Genomic DNA, 20,182 nt, shown 5'->3' with positions numbered 1-20,182 from the left:
ACTTCTACTGCCACTACTATTACTACTACTGCTACTACTACTATTACTACTACTACTATTACTATTACTACTACTACTACTACTATTACTATTACTACTACTACTATTATTACTATTACTACTACTACTATTACTACTACTACTGTTACTATTACTACTACTACTGTTACTACTACTGCTACTACTATTACTACTATTATTACTATTGCTACTACCACTACTACTACTACTATTACTACTACCACTACTACTACTACTACTCTTACTATTACTACTACTACTGTTACTACTACTACTACCACCACTACTAGTATTACTACTACTACCACTACTACTACTACTACTACTACTACTACTACTACTACAAGTGTAACAAGTATTTATACAATGCTTTGAAGTTTACCAAACCCTTTAAATAATATACGGTCTTATTTAGGTCCCTGCTGAGTAAGAGAATGAGGGCTAGGGGTATAGGAAGAGAGCAAATAAGGCCCAGATTAGTGCTGGAGATGTATTGCCATAGAATTTCAATACCATTGATAACTTCACTTGACATATTGTCAGTCTAGCATTCAAGTGCTTCTTTAGATCTCATTTGTATCTTAAAGTTGAGAATTCATTCTATCCTTTTTAAAAAACATGCTTCAAGGGCTGAAGCATAGGATATAGTTTTCAGGTATTTAACTTTTAAACAATCAAAGTCCCTTTAGCTTTTTGTGCCCCTCCATAATCTCGACAAAGATTTCACCAAGACAGGGAACAAGAGATTCTACCCCAGGACACTGGCCTGGTGAGGGTATAGCACCCCTTCATCCCACCATCGTACACTTCCCCTACTCAATCGTGAGACACAACCACCCCAGGCATGGTTTTGGATAGTTATGGCTCCACTTCACAAACCAAGCCCAACACATACTCATTCTTCATTTGTAAAATGGGGATGTCCATAGCATCTACCTCATACGGTTGTTGTGAGAATCAAATGAAATAACACGAGTAAAGTTCTTTGCAAATCTTAAAATGCTATATAATGTTAATTATTATCATTATTAATTATTATTATTCTCCTGTCTTTCTCTTCCTCCCTCCCCCCGCCCTTTCTCTCTCTCTCAGTTTTCCTTCTCACACTTCTTGCCCATCAGATTTACTTTCTTTTTATCCACCATCAAATTTCCAGGCTTTGCCTACTGCTAGATAATAAATTCTTACTTTGTTGAATGAGATGTAATATAGACTATTTAGCTTTATCTCACTCTGGCTATTTTTAAGTTTATTTGACATTAATCCAGAAGAATTGCTCCCTTTTCACTCTGGATCAACTGTATCAATATTATATAATTGTAGGACTACAGGGACTTGAAAGATTATCTATTAATTTCAAATTATCTTAACCATATCCTCTTGTTTAATATTGAGCAAAATATTAAATAAAAATAATCATACACAGGACATTTTTTAAAAGTTCTTTATATTTCACTATTGCCAGTTTCTTTTTTTTTTTCAAAAGGTAATATATAGATCCCAGGAAGAAAAAACACTACAGATGACCATGAGATCTCAGAGATTTCCTAATCCAACCCCATCATTTTATAGAAAAGGAAATTGTGGTCCAGGAAAATGAAATGACTTGTGCAGGGTCACAAAGTCATTTAGTATAAGAACCAGGACTAGACTCCAGCAGCACCCATTTAGAAAGGCAGTGTGGTCTGGTGAAAAGAATGCTCAGGTTAAGAATCAGATGATCTGGGTTCAAATTTGAGTTCTCTCACATATTACCCGTATGACTTTGGGCAAATCACCTCTCTGGGCCTCAGTTTCCTCATCTCTAAAATGAACAAAATTTCTTCCGAGGTCCCTTGCTGCTCTGAATCTATTCTCCTATGATCTGATGCAGCCCTGTGAAACACCAAGAAAATCTGGAATCTAATAATGGTTTTCAGTAAGATTTACCCTTCCTGATGACAGCATCATGCCTCAGTCTTCTTGATCCTACAATTATACAATTCAACAAAGTAAATTCAACGAAGTAAAAATTTATTATGTAGCAGTAGGCAAAGCCTGGAAATTTGATGGTGAATAAAAAGAAAGTAAGTCTGATGGGGAAGAAGTATGAGAAGGAAAAGTGAGAGAGAGGTTCCCATACCTGGCAATACCATCTCCCAAAACCTAGCTGCTAGGTAAATAAAAAGATTAATTAATTAATTAATTAAAGGATCTGTTCTGTAAAATTTGGACTCAGTCAAAAGGACCTAGAAGGCCACATGTAGCCTTGAGGCCACAGGTTCCCCACCCCTGACCTAGCATCTGGCCTCTACCTGACAGTCCAAGACATTTTCAAAAGCTTCCAATTGTGCAATTAAGGGTTCATAACACATTCCTGTGCTACTTTTCAAAAAAAAAACTCCAAACTAAGTCCTTCCCCTGTACACAACCCATAGCTGCAACCACGTTGTTAATGCTGACCTTACTCTATCATAGGAATCCAATGTGCTTCCCTAACGTCCCTTTAAGAAATCCCATTTAGTGATTTAAAAAAAAAAAACAACGTATTATCTGCTATCATTAAGATCAGTGATCTTGGCTATTCTTTTTGTAATTAAAAAAAAGTTTTTTAACTCAGGTTTTATATATATATGTGTGTGTGTGTGTGTGTGTGTGGCTCTCCTGGTCATTAGGAAACCATTATAAAATTCCCCAAGAAGAATCCCTTCTCATTAAGATAGCCTTGAATAACAGTTAAGAAAATTCCTCAGGGGAAAAAAGGTTGCACATAATTAATCCTTCTGATGCTAAAGAAAATCTGACATTTTGGAAACTCTTGATGTCTTAGCCTAGTAAGGAAGACAGTGGCACCCAGTGGACAAACATTTGGCTGCCTGAGACAGGTACTCCAACTCCTATTAAAGAAAAAAAAAAAGGAAGAAAAAGTCTATTTATTGTTTACCAACCCTGCCCCCCTTTACTGCCTGCCACATAGACAAACTCCAACTCCGCACACTTTCATGATATAAAAGTGGTCATTTGAACAGAAAAGGAGAAGAAAATGCTTGTTTAGTTTTCATTCTCTAATGTTCAAATTAAAGAATTAGTGAACACAAAAATCCAGGATTAATTACTTTGAGTACAGTGTCTATATTTTAATTAACCTCCTTCAATGGTAGCAGTGAAGATTGGCAATTCTAATAAAATGGTAAACTTAATTAAAAAGGGTATTTAAAATGCCAGTAATATGATTTTAGAGAAATAAGCTTGAGGCAGTATATTTACCTTCTCAAAGTGATACATCAATGTCCATTTTCATTTATTTGGTTTTGAAAACTTTGGAACTGTTGAAAGTGGATTTTGGGAAGAACAAAACTGCCTCAATTTTATGCTATATTTGCTGCTATATTTTTTTCTTTTTCTGTCTGACAATAAACATACTGAATGTCTCCTTCAGTACCTCACCTCCCCTAATCACTTCTCAATTACTAAAGAAAACATGTAAGTCTTAGAATTGTTCCTAGGAACTCACCCACGCCTCTTATCCCATCTAATAATGTAAGTAGCAGGAGCTTAACAAATGCCAATTACCTAACTAGTTGGTAAAGAAAATATTGTCTATTTTGGTCTGGTGCAAATGGCTATGCTAAAGGCCTTTGTAACAGATTAAACATCCTTTTTCTTTGGCTAAAAAATATACTCCTTTCTGCCTAGTGCCCTACCTGATCATACCCAAACTCTGGATAATGTAGCTCAGGAGGAGAGACTAACTATATGCCATCTGTGGAATGGTGAGACACATATGTCCATCACCTACTAATGGTATGTGTCACACTGTTGAGTGCATAAATAAACTATAGTGTACTTGTCTGATCTACAACCTGTGCGGTGGATAGCAAGGACCCTGAAAATACTTGCAATACGACTTTAGTGAAGAAAATTTAAGGAAGAAATTTAAGGAAGAAGAATCTAATGTAATTGTGTTATTTTTCTTAAAGCCATAAAAAATTTTGCTGTTCTTCCTTGGGCTCATTATGACTATGATAATAACAATAATACTTTATAATTTATAAAATGCTTTCACGTACCTTTTCTCTTTTAACTGTAAATTCTCTGAAGCCAGGAAAAATAAATTTTTTTATATATTTTTGATTAAATTTAAGTATACAAAGGATCATAGACCTTAAAGCTAGAAAGGATGCTCCAGATCACTCCCGTTCAACGTATCTTTTTAGAGATGAGGAAACTGAGAGCAAGAGAGGTCAAGTTGTTTTTCCAAGGTCAGAGGGAGTGATAAAGTTTAGATAAGATCAGTCCCTGCTGTCTCTGAGCTTACATTCTAGTAGCATGTCCCCAGTGTTTGTGCTTCATATGTAGTAGGTAATTAATTAATCTTTGCATAATGAATTTTAATTAAATGTCAATTTAACCTAACAAACTTTTGAGAAAGAGATATACTTAGTTGTTTCATATTATATATGTTATATATTCTTGGGATTAAACAAATAACAACATAGAATCATTGAATGTTAAAAGTCAGAGTAGAGCTTGGAGGTCATCTAGTACAATCACTTATAAGGATGCACATTATATCAGTGAAGAAAGAGGATAATATTGTTATGGATGAACTGCCCTCTCACAGCTTGGTGGGGAAGAGCATATAAACAAGTTTAGGCACTGGTGGCTTTGTTAGGTTGCTGCTAGGGTAGCACTGGTTTGCCTACTGTGTGTGTCCAGTTAAAGACCTCCCTCCTAGGCCATTAGGCATGCTCAACATCCTCAGTACCAGTCCAACCCACCCACTCACCCATACTTTGAGAGGTTAGTTTCTTCTGAAGCACCCTGGGAGCCTGCAAAAATGACAAATTACCAAAGCCTCTGAGACTGAAGATAGCTGTCGACAATCAGTCGGAGGACTTTCTGAGCTTATGCTTTCTTTGACAAAAGGGACAGAAAACTGGTGTAGGGATATTTGTCTATATTTGATCCCAGGTATTTCTTTGAGCTTTATAATAGAACTGCACCAGTCCCTCCATTTTGCTTCTCTCGGGCCCCACCCCCACAATCCAGCTCTGCTGGACAAAATGGCTTACTCTCAGACTAAGTGCTCTTTTCTCATATTATCTATTTATCTGTATATTAATTATACCACATGTTAGTTATTTTAGCTAATATACAACAAACATGTACAACAAACTATACAACAATTTAAGATTTTGTTGTCCAATGTGTTTTTTCATGCTTTAATGATATTAAAGTAAAGAACATTTTGGAAAAGACTAAAGCTTCCAGGTTCCTCCCATGCTCCCACCTCAACTGTTTTTCACCTAGCCTGACAGGGACAGGTGGAAGCAGGAAGTTAAAGTGAGCAAATAACAATAAACACAAGAGGATCCCAGGTGGAGAGAGGGAAGTGGGGTGGGGAAGAATTTTACCCTCTCTGTTCTCTCTCTTATGTTGCCCAGTTGGTAGACTGTGCTCTAACCATCCTCACTGACCTTGCATCAGAATCATTTCAATGCTAGGACTCACTCAACCCCTGCCAGTCTGATTCTCAGGATCTCTCTTAATAATTTCTCTCTCTGTCTCTCTCTCTGTCTCTCTCCCTCCCTTTCTCTGCCCCTCCCCCTCTGTCTCTCTCTGTCTCTCTCTCTTTCTGTCTCTTTCTCTCTCTTTCTCCCTCCCTCCCTCTCTCTGCCCCTCTCCCCCCACCCCATCTCTCTCTCCCTCTCTCTCTCTCTCTCTCTCTCTCTCTCTCTCTCTCTCTGTCTCTCTCTCTGTCTCTCTCTCTCTCTCTCTCTCTCTCTGTCTCTCTCTCTCTCTCTCTCTGACCATCAATTTCCATGGGTCCAATTATCATCTCTATACAGATGATTTCCAGATCTATACACCTAGTCCTACTAGACAGTCTTCTCTCTTGAGCTCCATTCCTACATTACTGTTCTTTACCACCTGATCCTTTTCTACCTTTCGAGTCCTCTTACATTTTACTCCCTTCCACCCACTCTGCATTCCAGTCACACTGACCTTAAATGCTCCAACTCTGGTTCCTGGGCCTTGTACCAGATGTTCCCCCATGCCTTAGAATGTACTCCCTCCCCACCTTCACCTCTTGGAACCCCAGGTTTCCATCAAGACTCAGCTTAAGTGCTATCTTCTTCATCAAGCCTTTCCTAACCCAACCTGCTCCCAGATCCTAAGGCACCCCTTCCCAAAACTTATATTCATTTGATGTATACTAACATGAGTAAATGTTGTCTCCTCCATTAGAACGTAAGCTTGAAGGGAGAGACTTTAACTTTTGTCTTTGTAGCTCCAATGTTTTAGCATCATGCCTCGCTCAGAGTAAGCATTTTAGAAACGTTTGTTGATTGATTAATAAGAATGCATATTTCCAATTCAAGTGGCAGATATTTACCTGCTCTGTTAACGTCTTAGCCTTTTCTTCTGCTTCTTTTAGGCACATTTCCAAGTCTTCCATGCGTGTCAAAGCATAGGCCATCCTTTCTGATTCCAAGACTTCTGTCTTTAGAATTATGATACTATATTAATTTTTTATAACAAAAGAATCAGTCACAAGTAATTCAAAGGACCTAGTGGGAATAAACTTACTATAGCATATTACCAGTGAAGGCTTGTTCGTGAGGAGGTACATAAAAGAAAAAAAGAAAAGGGGTTGAACCAGTCATATAGTGAGAATAAAAAAATAGTAGACTGATATCCCAAGAGCTACATTGGTTCCCTCAAATTAAAAGAACCTGAGAGGAATAAAAAACAAAACTCCAAAGCAGTGGGCAGATCCCAAAATGTCATGAACAGCTCCTTTAATGAACTTGACTTCATTATTAGGATAAAACCTAACCAAATTAGGCAAGGGCCAGAAAATGCATATAAATTCTTTTTTTTCTTTAGATAGACTTTAACACCATAGTAAAGATTTTAGGGAAAGAGAAATGTGTCTTACTTGACAGTTTAGACCTTGAGGGGAACATAAGAATTTCGCATTAAATTTTAGTAATGAGGGAATTCTGAGAGTTGGAATCTACTTGCTAGGATACAGTGGTACAATGGAAAAATGGTCTGTTTCTGAAATCCTAGGACACAGGTTCCCAACTTATTTGGCCACTTACTACTTATGTAACCTTAAGAAAGTTATTTCATCTTTCTGGGCCTCAATTTTCTCATCTGGAAAGGGGGAGGAGGGAGAGACTAGATGATCTTTAAGATGCCTTCCAGCTAAAAGTCTATGATGCTACTCATGTTGTAATTTGGTTAAAAGTATTAACTTCACCTTTTATGGTAAAGTAAAAGCACATGAAAGAAAGAATTTATATGCTTTAAAAAAACAGATCAGTATCCCCCAGGACATCTCTGAAATCTCTCAGATCAGCAGATGGGTAGAATTTTCCATTCAAAACATTTCTAAAGTCATTTGTTCTTAACCACAGACTTTTGGGGATCTAATGATATCCTGAAAGGTATACAAAATACAATCCTTAGAGCATGACCGGCTAAAAGATGGGCTGCCATCGCTGCTCTCTTGTGACTGTGATTTGAGTTTTGTGGTAACTATAGTCATTGCAAAGTAACCTGAAAACAGAAAGAAAAAAATTCTATATTGCCTAGTGTTTAATTACAGACCTTCTTGTAATGTCCCTGCCTATGTTTTGTTCTGCAGTTCCCATTTCTAATTAGTCTCAAAGTAGAGCCTCTTTCCTACTATTCTCTGGGCCTAAAGTCATATATACACATTTATGTGCATTTTCTAGATGTATTTGCATGGCTTCATGCTAAAATATAATGCATGTATGTATACACACACAATCTATGTTTGTGTCTATCACGGCATAGCACAGTGGGCAGATAATCAAGAAGTACCAGATTCAAGTCCTACCAATGGCACATATTGGCTATGTGACACTGGAAAAGTAACCTAACCTCTCTTTGTCCCAGGCAACTCTCTAAAATTCTTAAGTAGCAGAGAAGGTGTCAGTCTGCACTGGTGGAGAAAATTCCTCATCAGGAGAACACCATACCAAATTATAGATCTGTCTCTCCGTCACACAAAACATACACACACACAAATACATGTACATACCTAAACATTCACACACACAAACATATTCACATACATACATAGAAACACTCACATACATACATTTACAAATACATGTGTATATTCACACTTATATATACTTACATGCACAAACACATACCTGTAACAACAATGCTACTTGTTGCTACTGTGGCTGTGTAAGACCAATAACACCAGCACACAGTAGGGCTGCTAGCACAGGTTCTTTGATCCACTTTTCTAAGGAAAGCAACTTTAAGGGGTTTACAATCTCACTTTAATTGAACATACATATATCATCCACTTAGTTCAGGGGAAAAAGTCAGCACCCCGAACTTCAGAGGAAACACAAACAGAAATTACAAACAGAGAAAATATAAACAGAGCAAATAACAAAAATCAACAGACAGACTTCTAGCTGTCTGGCCAAAGCTACACATACAAAGCTATACATACATACCAGAGAGAAAAGCACCAACATCTGGGTTTTCAAAGCCAGGGGATCCTTAATGGCTACCCAGAGTCTCCACACCAATACTCTTCCAATGAGTGAACCCCAAACAAAATGCTAACCTCAGAGTATATATACACTTCTACAGGGTCAGAACACTTCACACCTCTTGAGGGCTTCACACCTCTCAGGGGTTTCACACTTCTCATGATGTAATTAGCAAAAGGGTGTGGGCCTTTCTACAAACAAAGGCAAGACTCAATCAAAGGCCTTCCAATTGCCTTAGTGCTGAGAAGCACTCCAAAACAAAAGACAACAAAGAGTCCCACTTTGCTTGCCCTTATAACACCTCACACATACTCACACACTTATCAGTGTTTGGTGAGAACTCCCCCCTCTCTCTGGACTGCCATTCCTGTGAATGGTACCACACTTTCCCAGCCCCTCCTTTCATACATCTCCAAAAGCACAAATTCTCCTTTAGCCAATGTTCACCCTCTGTTCCTAGGAGTAAAGGGTTAGGATTCTTCAAACTTCCTCTAGGAGAGAAAAATAAGAAGGAAAATGGCTTGAGGCCCCTGACTCAGAGGAGGCTAACTTCCTCTCACTTTAGCAAACCTTCTTCCACTAGAAAATTGCTGACTCATCCTATTCCTAGGACAGTGCAGATTTATTTATTCTTTTCTGCTTTTGGAGAGCTATAATAATGTGTATCAATAAAATCTCCTTAGATCACTCAAGTCCCCAACTATACTCCCAACAATTAATTAGATACAATTCTTTTTCTCTCTTTTCCTCTGTATATCTGGCCAACCATAATGCCATTCTCATGTGCACTTAATTCCCCATCGAACACACAAACACAATGAGTGCTATCTTAGAAAAGATATTTACATAAAATTTCTTAAAGAAATAAAGATAAGAAAAAAATAAAAATAAATAAAATTTATTTCTTTTTAAAAAATTTTAAATTTTTAAAAAAGATTAGACATATAGTCTCAGCACAAGAGCCAAGTCAAGGATGGGGAGGTAGGAGCATCAAAAATTTTGTTCAGGAAACAGAAACATACAGAAACATGATATTATGTTCCATGTGCCTTCTACACAGTTCAGCAGCAGAAGGTTATAGCATTGGTTCTGAATAGCTTACCATCATGGTGCTCCCCAGGCCTCTCTTTCTCATTCAGTCACACATTCCCACAATTCCCAACATCCCTCTAATGAGATTTTAGCTCTCCCTTCTCCTTTAAGGTAAGGGGAAAGGAAGACTGTCCCTTCCAAGTAAATTCAGCCCTGATAGTCCTTAAATTGTAATACTCTGGGGATTTCTGCCCAGTCCTTCAGGCATCCATTTCGTCTGTATTCTAATTTCTTTTGGAAAGGGATGAAACATTCATATGTATTCACAAACACATATAATTCTTAGTTTTTTCCTTTGATCACATGTTTGTCAATACAAACACATGGTCTATGATTACAATAAAGCCATCTTAGCATGAGTTGAACTTGATTTTAAAAATAAAATGTTTCATTTCAACTGACCTGTTCATTTGATACAGTATTATAAAATATTATGAAGATGTGGTCCTCACAGTCCATTCCTCTGTTTTATGTTATCATTAAAAAGAGCTTTGTAAAAAGAGCTGCAGAAACTGTATCATGTCTTAGAGCAGGATCAAGAGTTGGGAGACCCCTGTTCTAATCCAAGCTCTGCCACTATCTCTTTGTATAGGACACCATATTTAGAGATTTAAGTGACCCCAGAGGTAATCTAATCCAATCCCATATGATACAGGCACAGAGAGGTAACATGCCTTGTTCCATGACACTCAAAGAATGTGGCTCAGCTGGGGCAGATTTGAGATTTGAATTACGGTCTAATCAAGCACTCTTTTCCCTGTACAATGCTATCTCCTTAATCTAATTTAACAAGTCATATAATTTCTCAGGGCCTTAGTTTCCTCACCTATAAAAAGAGGATAAGGGGTTTAGACTAGAGGATATCTAAAGTCCCTCCCTCCAATATTTACATTTCACAGTCCTGTTATTCTTGTTCTATGGTTTCACAATATTCAAGAGGTTTCCTTGTGTGTTCCCATCAGTAGATATAACATTGAGATGTGTAGACATGACATTGTAGTGGCTTTAACTCAATTATTCCCCCATCCATCAGAGCTTAGTGCTGCTCCTCTGATCTTAAAGAAAGGATCTGGAGAGGTGAGGCTGCATTCAGGAAGAAAGAAAATGAGAGACTCTGGCTAAAAGTGTGTGCTACATATAGCACAAAATGTTAGACTGAGATTCTATAGTATTGACTTTTCCATCCCTGAGGCGAGTGTTGGAATGCTGGCTAAGATTAATGAGCTTAAGTGTAGACAATCTTCCCAAATAGTGCTGGGAAATTCTCAGATGCCAGTCCCCTTAGAGGAGTCTGTAGTGGCACCGGATTAGTGTCTTATAAATCAAAGGCAAATGTCTGATTATCTTACAAATGTATCTGTTGATTAAATGAGGTTTTTTTTATGAGTTTCCCAATCACATTTATGTTGGATGACCTAATCCAGTGATTCCCATGTCATCTTATCAGATATTTAATGCTATCTTTTAGGTATCAAGGTGACACAGTGGATAGAGCATCAGGCCTGGAGTCAGGAAGACTCATCTTTCTGAGTTCAAATCCAGCCTCTGACACTCACTAGCTTTGTGACCCTGGGCAAGTCACTTAACCCTGTTTTTCATCTGTAAAATGAGCTGGAGAAGGAAATGGCAAGATACTGCAGCATCTTTGCCAAGAATGAAGAGTCATGAAGAGTCAATACAACTGAAATGAATGAAAGAGTCAACACAGCTAAAACGACTGAACAACAAAAGGCTACCTTTTTTTAAAAAAAATTATTTTTAGTTTTCAACATTCATTTCCACAAGATTTTGAGTTACAAATTTTCTCCCCATCTCTACCCTCCACCCTAACCCAAGATGGCTTGTATTCTGATTGCCCTTTTCCACAGTCTGCCCTCCTTTCTATCATCCCCATCCCCCCTCCCCCATCCCCTTCCCCCTTTACTTTCTTGTAGGGCAAGACAGATTTCCAGACCCCATTGACTGTATATCTTATTTCCCAGTTGCATGTAAAAACAATTTTTTAACATTTGTTTTTAGAACTTTAAGTTCTAAGTTCTCTCTTTCTCCCTCCCCACCCACCTTGCCTTGAGAAGGCAAACAATTCAATATAGGTTATACATGTATCATTATGCAAAACACTTCCATAATACTCATGTTGTGAAAAACTAACTATATTTCCCTCCATCCTATCCTGTCCCCCTTTATTCAGTTGTCTCCTTTGACTGTCCCTTTTCAAAAGTGTTTGCTTTTGACTACCCCCTCCACCAATCTGCCCTCCCTTCTATCATTCCCCTACACTTTTCCCCTTCCCCTCTACTTTCCTGTAGGGCAAGATACCCAATTGAGTGTGTATGTTATTAACTCCCTAAACCAAATCCAATGAGAGCAAGGTTCACTCATTCCCTTTCACCTTCCTCCTCTTTTCTTCCATTATAATAGCTTTTTCTTGCCACTTTTATGTGAGATAATTTATTGCATTCTACCTCTCCCTTTCTCCTTCTCCCAATATATTCCTCTCACCTCTTACTTTTATTTTTTTAGATATCATCCCTTCATATTCAACTCACCCTGTGCCCTCTCTCTCTCTCTCTCTTTCTCCATATATATATATATATATATATATATATATATATATATATATATATATGTATGTATGTATGTATTCCCTTCAACTACCCTAATACTGAGAAAGGTCTCATGAGTTACAAATATCATCCTTCCATGTAGGAATGTAAACAGTTCAACTTTAGTAAGTCCCTTGTGATTTCTCTTTCTTGTTTACCTTTTCATGCTTCTCTTGATTCTTGTATTTGAAAGTCAAATTTTCTACTCAGTTCTGGTCTTTTCATCAAGAATGCTTGAAAGTCCTCTATTTCATTGAAAATCCATATTTTGTCCTGAAGTATTATACTCAGTTTTGCTGGGTAAGGTGATTCTTGGTTTTAATCCTAGCTCCTTTGACCTCTGGAATATCATATTCCAAGCCTTTTGATCCCTTAATGTAGAAGCTGCTAGATCTTGTGTTAACCTGATTGTATTTCCACAATACTCAAATTGTTTCTTTCTGGCTCCTTGAACTGTTTTCTCCTTGACCTGGGAACTCTGGAATTTGGCTACAATATTCCTGGGAGTTTTCCTTTTGGGATTTTTTTCAAGAGGCTATTGGTGGATTCTTTCAATTTCTATTTTAAGGGCAGTTTTCCTTGATAATTTCTTGAAAGATGATGTCTAGGCTCTTTTTTTGATCATGGCTTTCAGGTAGTCCAATAATTTTTAAATTATCTCTCCTGATGTTCTATTCTCCAGGTCAGTGGTTTTTCCAATGAGATATTTCACATTGTCTTCCATTTTTTCATTCTTTTGGTTCTGTTTTATAATTTCTCAATTTCTAATGAAGCCACTAGCTTCCACTTGCTCCATTCTAATTTTTAAGGCATTATTTTCTTCAGTGGTCTTTTGGACCTCCTTTTCCATTTGGCTGACTCTGCCTTTTAAGGCATTCTTCTCCTCATTGCTATTTGAGTTAGTCTATTTTTTAAGGTGTTATTTTCTTCAGCATTTTTTGGGTCTCCTTTAGCAAGCTGTTGACTTGTTTTTCATGATTTCTTAAATCACTCTCACTTCTCTTCCCAATTTTTCCTCTACTTCTCTTACTTGATTTTCCAAATCCTTTTTGGGCTCTTCCATGGCCTGAGACCAATTCATATTTTTCTTGGAGGCTTTTGATGTGAGTTCTTTGACTTTGTTGACTTCTTCTGGCTGTATGTTTTGATCTTCTTTGTCACCAAAGAAAGATTCTATAGTCTGAGTCCTTTTATGCTGCCTGCTCATTTTCCCAGCCAATTACTTGACTTTTGAGCTCTTTGTCAGTGTACGACTACTTTCAGAGTGGAGAGGTCTCTGTCCCAAGCTTCAGGGGTGTTGTGCTGCTGTCTTCAGAGCTACTTCTATTCTGAGGTGGTATGATACTCCTCTCCTGTCCTGTGCTCTGGTCTGTGAGTTCAAGTACTCCTTTCTGCCATGTAACTACCAGGAGTACTCCCTCTCCACATCTACCACAAGCTCTGCTACACCAGTGTTCCTCCTCCCCCAAGGAGCACCAACCAGGACTGAGACCCAGATCCAAGACGGCAAAGCAAGAGAACACTGCCTTGGTGGTAGCAAAGAGATTCCTGCACTCCCACTATGATCAGCCACTTGATTCCCCCCACCATCTGTGGTCCTGGAGCTCTGGAAGCAGCTGCCACTGCTGCTGCTGCTGCCACAGCCACCTCCACCACCCCAGGGGCTGGGGCCAGACCATGCCTCTCTCTTACCCAGGTTCAACAGTTTTCCCACTGACCTACTAAGTCATCTTTGGTATTTGTGGGTTGAGAAGTCTGGAAACTACCACAGCTGCCAGTGATTCAGTGCCCTGAGGCCTGCTCTGCCTTCCTGGTCTGTCCTGGAACAGCCCACACTGGGCTGTGCTCCACTCCCAGCACAGTGCAATAAACCCTTCCCAGAGACCATCCAGGCCATCTTGGGCTGGAGACTTGTTTCACTCTGTCATTTCATGGGTTCTATAACTCTAGAATTTATTTAGAGTCACTTTTTACAGGTATCTGGAGGGATTTGGGAGAGAGCTCAGGGGAGTCCCTGTTTTCATGCCTCCAACTTGGCTCTGCCTCAACAAAAGACTATCTTTAATGATCTTAAAGGCATCACAGTATTACCAAAGTAAAATTTTGGCACATATTAATTTACAAGATGAGGAAATTTATAGATAAGGAAGCTGAGTCCCAGAGAGGCTGAGTCCTTCATGCAAAGTCACATATGAAACAAGTGGCAAAAATGGTATTGAAATCCAGTTTTTCTGACTGCAAATCTATTAGCTTTTCTTAGTCTTTTATCTTCACCTCTTTAATAAAAAATAAGCATAAATACATTTTTAGATTATTTAAAAACCCTTCAAGGCACCTAAATATCCTTAAGGGAAAGCTAGAATCAGTCAAATTCAGATATTGGAGGAAGAGGTCAGGAGGTGGTTCCTAGGTAGAGGCACAAGCAAAACAATATGATTGAATTGGAGAACTTGCAGCCAAAATGAGAATGTTTGGACAAGAATGGGATTCAGGCCATCTAGCTTCTACAAACTTACTCCAGCAAAACCCTGAAGTTCACATCAGATACAAATAATGATCAGGAAATCCAATAAGAAACTATGCTATGTGACTTTTTCCATACCAGAACTGCACCTAAAGTCAGCCAGAAGCCCAGGAGCAATAGGAAAAAGGGGTTCTTCCAACAAAGTGAGTATTGTCATAACTAGAGGTAGCCAGGGACATGTGTAGCCTGTGCAATTCTGTGTCAGGATGCAAGAAAGTCCCAAGGTAAGAAAGTATCCTTAGAAGTCCCAGGGAATTGCAGTAGTAGTGACCAACACTTCTCACAGTGCCTAGCCCAGATAGATGAGGCCTAAGGTCTCTGAGGTCCCTAACACTCTGTCCTGAGCTGCCAGACAGGGGCCTGAAGATCCAACACCCTAAACAACTAAGATCAGGGGAGAAATGAACCCCTGAAGGTAGAAGTCCACAAGATGATCCAGGGAACCCAGGCCAAGGTCAAGCAAGGACAACCGTCCCACCCAAAAGCACAGCAAGGATCAGAATTTGACCTTAGCACAGTACCCCAATTTAGAAACTAAAGCAAGAGAGTTTAATAAATCAAAGAAACACCATTCAGCATAAAAAATTATTACAAATATAATTCCATAACTATAAGAGGAAATTAAAAGCAAAAAGAATAGATTTTCCACAAGGAATACATGAATACCTAGACAAAATGAAGCGGCAGTATTTATACTCTTTCCTAAAGGAAAGAATTAGAAGGAGAATGATAAGTTTTAGAAGTACCAAAAATGGAATCCCTGAAAATTAGAATAGATCAAACAGAAATCAATAACTCCATGAGACAGCAAGAAATATTAAAACAAAATATTGAAAAATTAGGAGAAAATGTAAGATATCTGATATCAAAAATAACTGGCCAAAAACAGCTTCAAGAGAATACTTAATAATAATTTGATTCCCTGAAAACCATAATTGTTTTTTAAAAAACATGGACCACAACATTTCACAAAATCATAAATGAAAACTACCTAGATCTATTAGAACCAGAGGGCAGAACAAACATAGGAAGAAATTCCCCTAAACCTAAAACAAATTCCAAAAGACAAAAGTCCAAGGAATGCCATAGCCAAATTCCAGCATTTTCATATCAAACGAAAATAATGCAAGAATCTGTAACAACAATGTGGCTAGCAGTTGTTGTGGGGGTGAAAGACCAACAACAAACAGCACATAGAAGGGCTGCTGACACAGGTTCTTTGACATGCTTTTCTAAGGAAAACAACTTTAAGGAGTTAACAATCCCAGTTTAATTAAACATACATATATCATTCACTTAGTTCAGGGGGAAAAGATCAGCCCCATGAACTTCAGGGCAAATACTAACAAAAATTACAAACATCAATGGGCAGACCTTGTGTGATTCAATTCACAATTCATAGTCACCAGAGAAGCACCAACACCTATCTGTCTGGGTTACAAAGCCGGAGACTCAGGTTCAAAGGCTTGCCCAGAGTCTTGTCACTCACATTCTTTCAATGAGTGTACCCCCTAAACAAAATGCCAACTTCAGAGCTTATATACCTGTCTCAGGGCCCTGAAGGCTTGAGACTCACTATTTAGAGTGTGAGAAATCACTAACACCAAGAGGATGGGAAATATCCAACCACCAGCACCACATCATATACGATCAATGACTCTCAATCGCCTTAGTGCTGAGAAACACTCTCGAGACAAAAAGATCCCACTTTATCTGCCCCATTGTGAAAATTCCCATTTTGCTTGCCATTACAGAATCCAGCAAGAAACAATTCAAATACTAAAGATTCAAGTACCAATTCAACTACCACAGTCAGAATCACACAAGACCCGGCAGTTTCTACTTAAAACCAGAGGAGATCTTAGAGTGCAATATTTCAAAAAGCAAAAAGTATAAGCTTACAATGAAGAATAGCTTACCTTACAAAGCTGAGTATAATCCTACAGAGGAAAAAAATGGATCTTTAATGGAATAGACTTTCAAACATTTCTGATGAAAAGACCAGGGTGAAATAAGAACTTTGAAATGTAAACATAAGAATCAAGAGACACTTAGAAAGGTAAATTTACTTCAGCAATTGGAAGGAGCTATATGATAATGTAGTACTAAGATTCTAATGGGGAAAAGAAACAAATATCCCTTCAGAATCTTAATGTCTTCAATGGATATTGAGTAAGTTAAATTGTAAAAAACAGAAAACCTTAGGGAGTGGGGTAAATTGTTTCTGCGTTGAGGGTTGTAGGCAGTGAAGAGAAGGGAGAGTAAAAGGAGGAATACACTAATATAAAAAGGAGGAATAAAAAAGCCAAATTTGCTATTTTCAATAATTGGGGTATGTGAAAAGACCATACAAAAGCATGGAGGAGGGGGGAGGGTGGGCATCAAATGAACTTCACTCTTATATGAAATAGGAAAAGAGGGTTGACCTAAGGTTTTACTTCACACTCTGAAAACTGGCAAAAATGACCAAAAAAATGGCAACAGTCAGTGATGGAGAGGCTATGAAAAGATAGCCACACTAATACATTGTTGGCAGAGCTCTGAAATGGTACAGCCATTTTGGAAAACAATTTGGAATTGTGCAAATAAAGTGCCTTAAATGTCCATACCCTTTGAACTGGCCTTATACCCCAAGGAAGCCATTCATAAGGGAAAAAGTTCTCCATATATTCCAAATTATTTACAGCAGCACATATTGTGATAGCTAAGAATTGGAAACAAAGTAGATGCCCATCAATTGGGGTGTGGCTCAATGAATTTTGGCACATGAATATAATAGAATATTACTGCACTATAATAAATTATGTGTGCATGAATGCAGAGAATCATGGAAAAATCTGTTTGAATGGATGAAGAGTGAAGTAAGCAGAGCTAAGAAAACATACATGATAACTAGAACAATGTAAATAGAAAGAACAACACACAAAAAAATCAAAAGTAAATGTAGCAAAATGATAAATATCAAATAGACCTTAAATGAAGAGATAGGAGAAGACACCCCACCCCCAACCTACCCTTCATGGAGGTGGGAGGTCCACAGGTGATACACATTGCAAATGTTTTTGGATTTTTTCAATGAATTAATCAGTTGTTTTGAACTTTTTTTTCCTCTCTAAAAAAAGTGCTATTTACTCTTAGGTACCACATCTCTCCTGTCAGATTGGCTAACATGACAAAACAGGAAAATGATAAATGCTGGAGAGGATGTGGGAAAATTGGAACATCATTATATTGTTGGTGGAGTTGTGAACTGATCCAGCCATTCTGGAGAGCAATTTGGAACTATGCCAAAGGCTATAAAAATGTGCACACCCTTTGCCCCAGCAATACCACTTCTAGGGCTGTATCCCAAAGAGATGATGCAAGTGGGAAAGGAACCCATATGTACAAAAATATTTATAGCAGCTCTTTTTGTGGTGGCAAAGAATTGGAAATCAAGGGGATGCCCATCAATTGGGGAATGGCTAAACAAACTGTCATATATGAATGTAATGGAATACTATTGTGCTATAAGAAATGGGGAGCAGATGGACTTCCTTATAACCTGGAATGACTTATGCAACCTGATGCTGAGTGAGGGGAGCAGAACCAGGAGATCATTATACATGATTACATGATTACACGGTATCTATAAGGACTAACTTTGACAGACTTGACTCCTGTCGTCAATGCAAGGTTCAAAGACAGCTCCAAAAGACTCATGATGGAGAGGGCTATGCACATCCAGAGAAAGAATTAAGGAGTCTGAATGCAGATTGAGGCAAACTTTTTGCTCTCTCTTTTTTTTCCTTTTTTGGTTTCATTTCTCCTTTCTCATGATTGATTCCATTAGTTATAATTCTTCATTATAACAGGACCATTATGTAAAGAAGTTCAATGTGAAGATATTTGTAGAACTTACATTGGATTACGTGCCATCTTGGGGGGTTGTAGGGAGGAGTGGGAGGGGGAGAAAATTTGGAACCCAAAAACTTGTGGAACTGAGTGTTGTAAACTAAAAATAAAAAATAAATTAAAAAAATAATTAATAAATGTTTAGCACAGTGAAAAAAGTGCTATTTGTCAAATGGGATGGCTCTCTGGGAGGGAGTAGGGAAAAGATACTTTGGATACTATGGTGCTATAAGAAACAAAAAATAATAAATACTTTTAGAAAAAAAGAAAAAGAGGGTTAAACACACACACACATACACAAACATTTTCTCTATCATTTAAACATAGACAGTCAAAGAAACAATTCAAACCCTGATTCATAGCATTTGCTGATTTCTGAGGTCTAAATGCTCATACTGGGATTTAACATTTGAAGGAATTAGCTCCAGCCCATCTCTGTCTATTGTCCTTGTTTTTCACAGAGAGATATTTGGTGTTTCAGCATAGTTGGCCCAGCAGGAGAAAGGAAGATCCTGCTTCTTTGCTTCTGGCAAATATTCTAATCACAGTCATTCCATCTCTTTGTTGAAAGTATCATAGCATTTCACCATGCAGTTCAAAGATCCTGAACTTGGCTAAAAATTTAAAATATGATCTCTGGTTAAAAGAAAAACAAAATAAAAATTTAAAAAAATGTCTTCACTGAGCCTTGGTCATGATCACAGCAGGGGCACATTTTAATTTTTTAATGAAACTTAGTACATAAATGCATCCTGAACTTTGCAATCTAACCAGCCATTTAAAAGAATAGACTGACAATTTGAAATAATTGGGGTATGTGACAAGGGCATACAAAAGCATGCAGGAAGGGATGGGGGAGAATAGGCATCAGATGAATCTCACTCTTAATCTGAAATAGGAAAGGAGGGATGACCTAAGGTTTTACCTCACACCCTGTAAATTGGCAAAAATGACAAAAAAGGGCAACAGTCAACGTTAGAATGGGTTGTAAAAAGATAACCATATTAATACATTGTTGGTGGAGCTGTGAAATAGTGTGGCCATTTTGTAAAGTAGTTTGGAATTGTGCAAATAAAGTATCTTAAATGTCCATACCCTTTGAACCATTACTGGCTTTATACTCCAAGGAAGCCATTCATAAGGGGAAAAAGTTCCTCATATACTCCACTTGAAAAACCATTTGAAGTTTATAAAATAAGTGTCTCAGGATGTTAAAAAACAAACAAACAAACACAAGCCACTCTCTAGTCAAATTAGACAGCTGTAAATCTCCCAATAACCCCTTGACCTCTTCCCTATAGAAACTGAAGACTTTCTACATCATCGCTTTAGTTCATTCAAGAAGTATTTAAGCACTTACTATGCCAGGCATGAAGGTATTATAATAACATCTTTCTAATAACTACCATATTGTATATCAAAAATCAATGATTCCAGCACAATCCACAATCCATATTAAGTTATAACTTAATAGGTAAATCTTAGAGAAGTGCCCAAGACTCAGAAAGTTG

General features: G+C 37.9%; 1 protein-coding gene across 1 annotated transcript in view; it reads right to left on the bottom strand.

Annotated features, from left to right (window-relative positions):
- CCDC192 (coiled-coil domain containing 192) overlaps window positions 1–20,182 on the bottom strand; it is a 350,673-nt gene that overhangs the window by 266,292 nt on the left and 64,199 nt on the right. Inside the window, 1 exon segment of the mRNA XM_036748302.1 lies at window positions 6,401–6,508. Coding sequence (XP_036604197.1) covers window positions 6,401–6,508 — 108 coding nt within the window.

This window comes from Trichosurus vulpecula, chromosome 1, assembly GCF_011100635.1.
Source record: "Trichosurus vulpecula isolate mTriVul1 chromosome 1, mTriVul1.pri, whole genome shotgun sequence".
Lineage (NCBI taxonomy): Eukaryota > Metazoa > Chordata > Mammalia > Diprotodontia > Phalangeridae > Trichosurus > Trichosurus vulpecula.
This window is presented reverse-complemented; position numbering and strand designations above follow the sequence as displayed.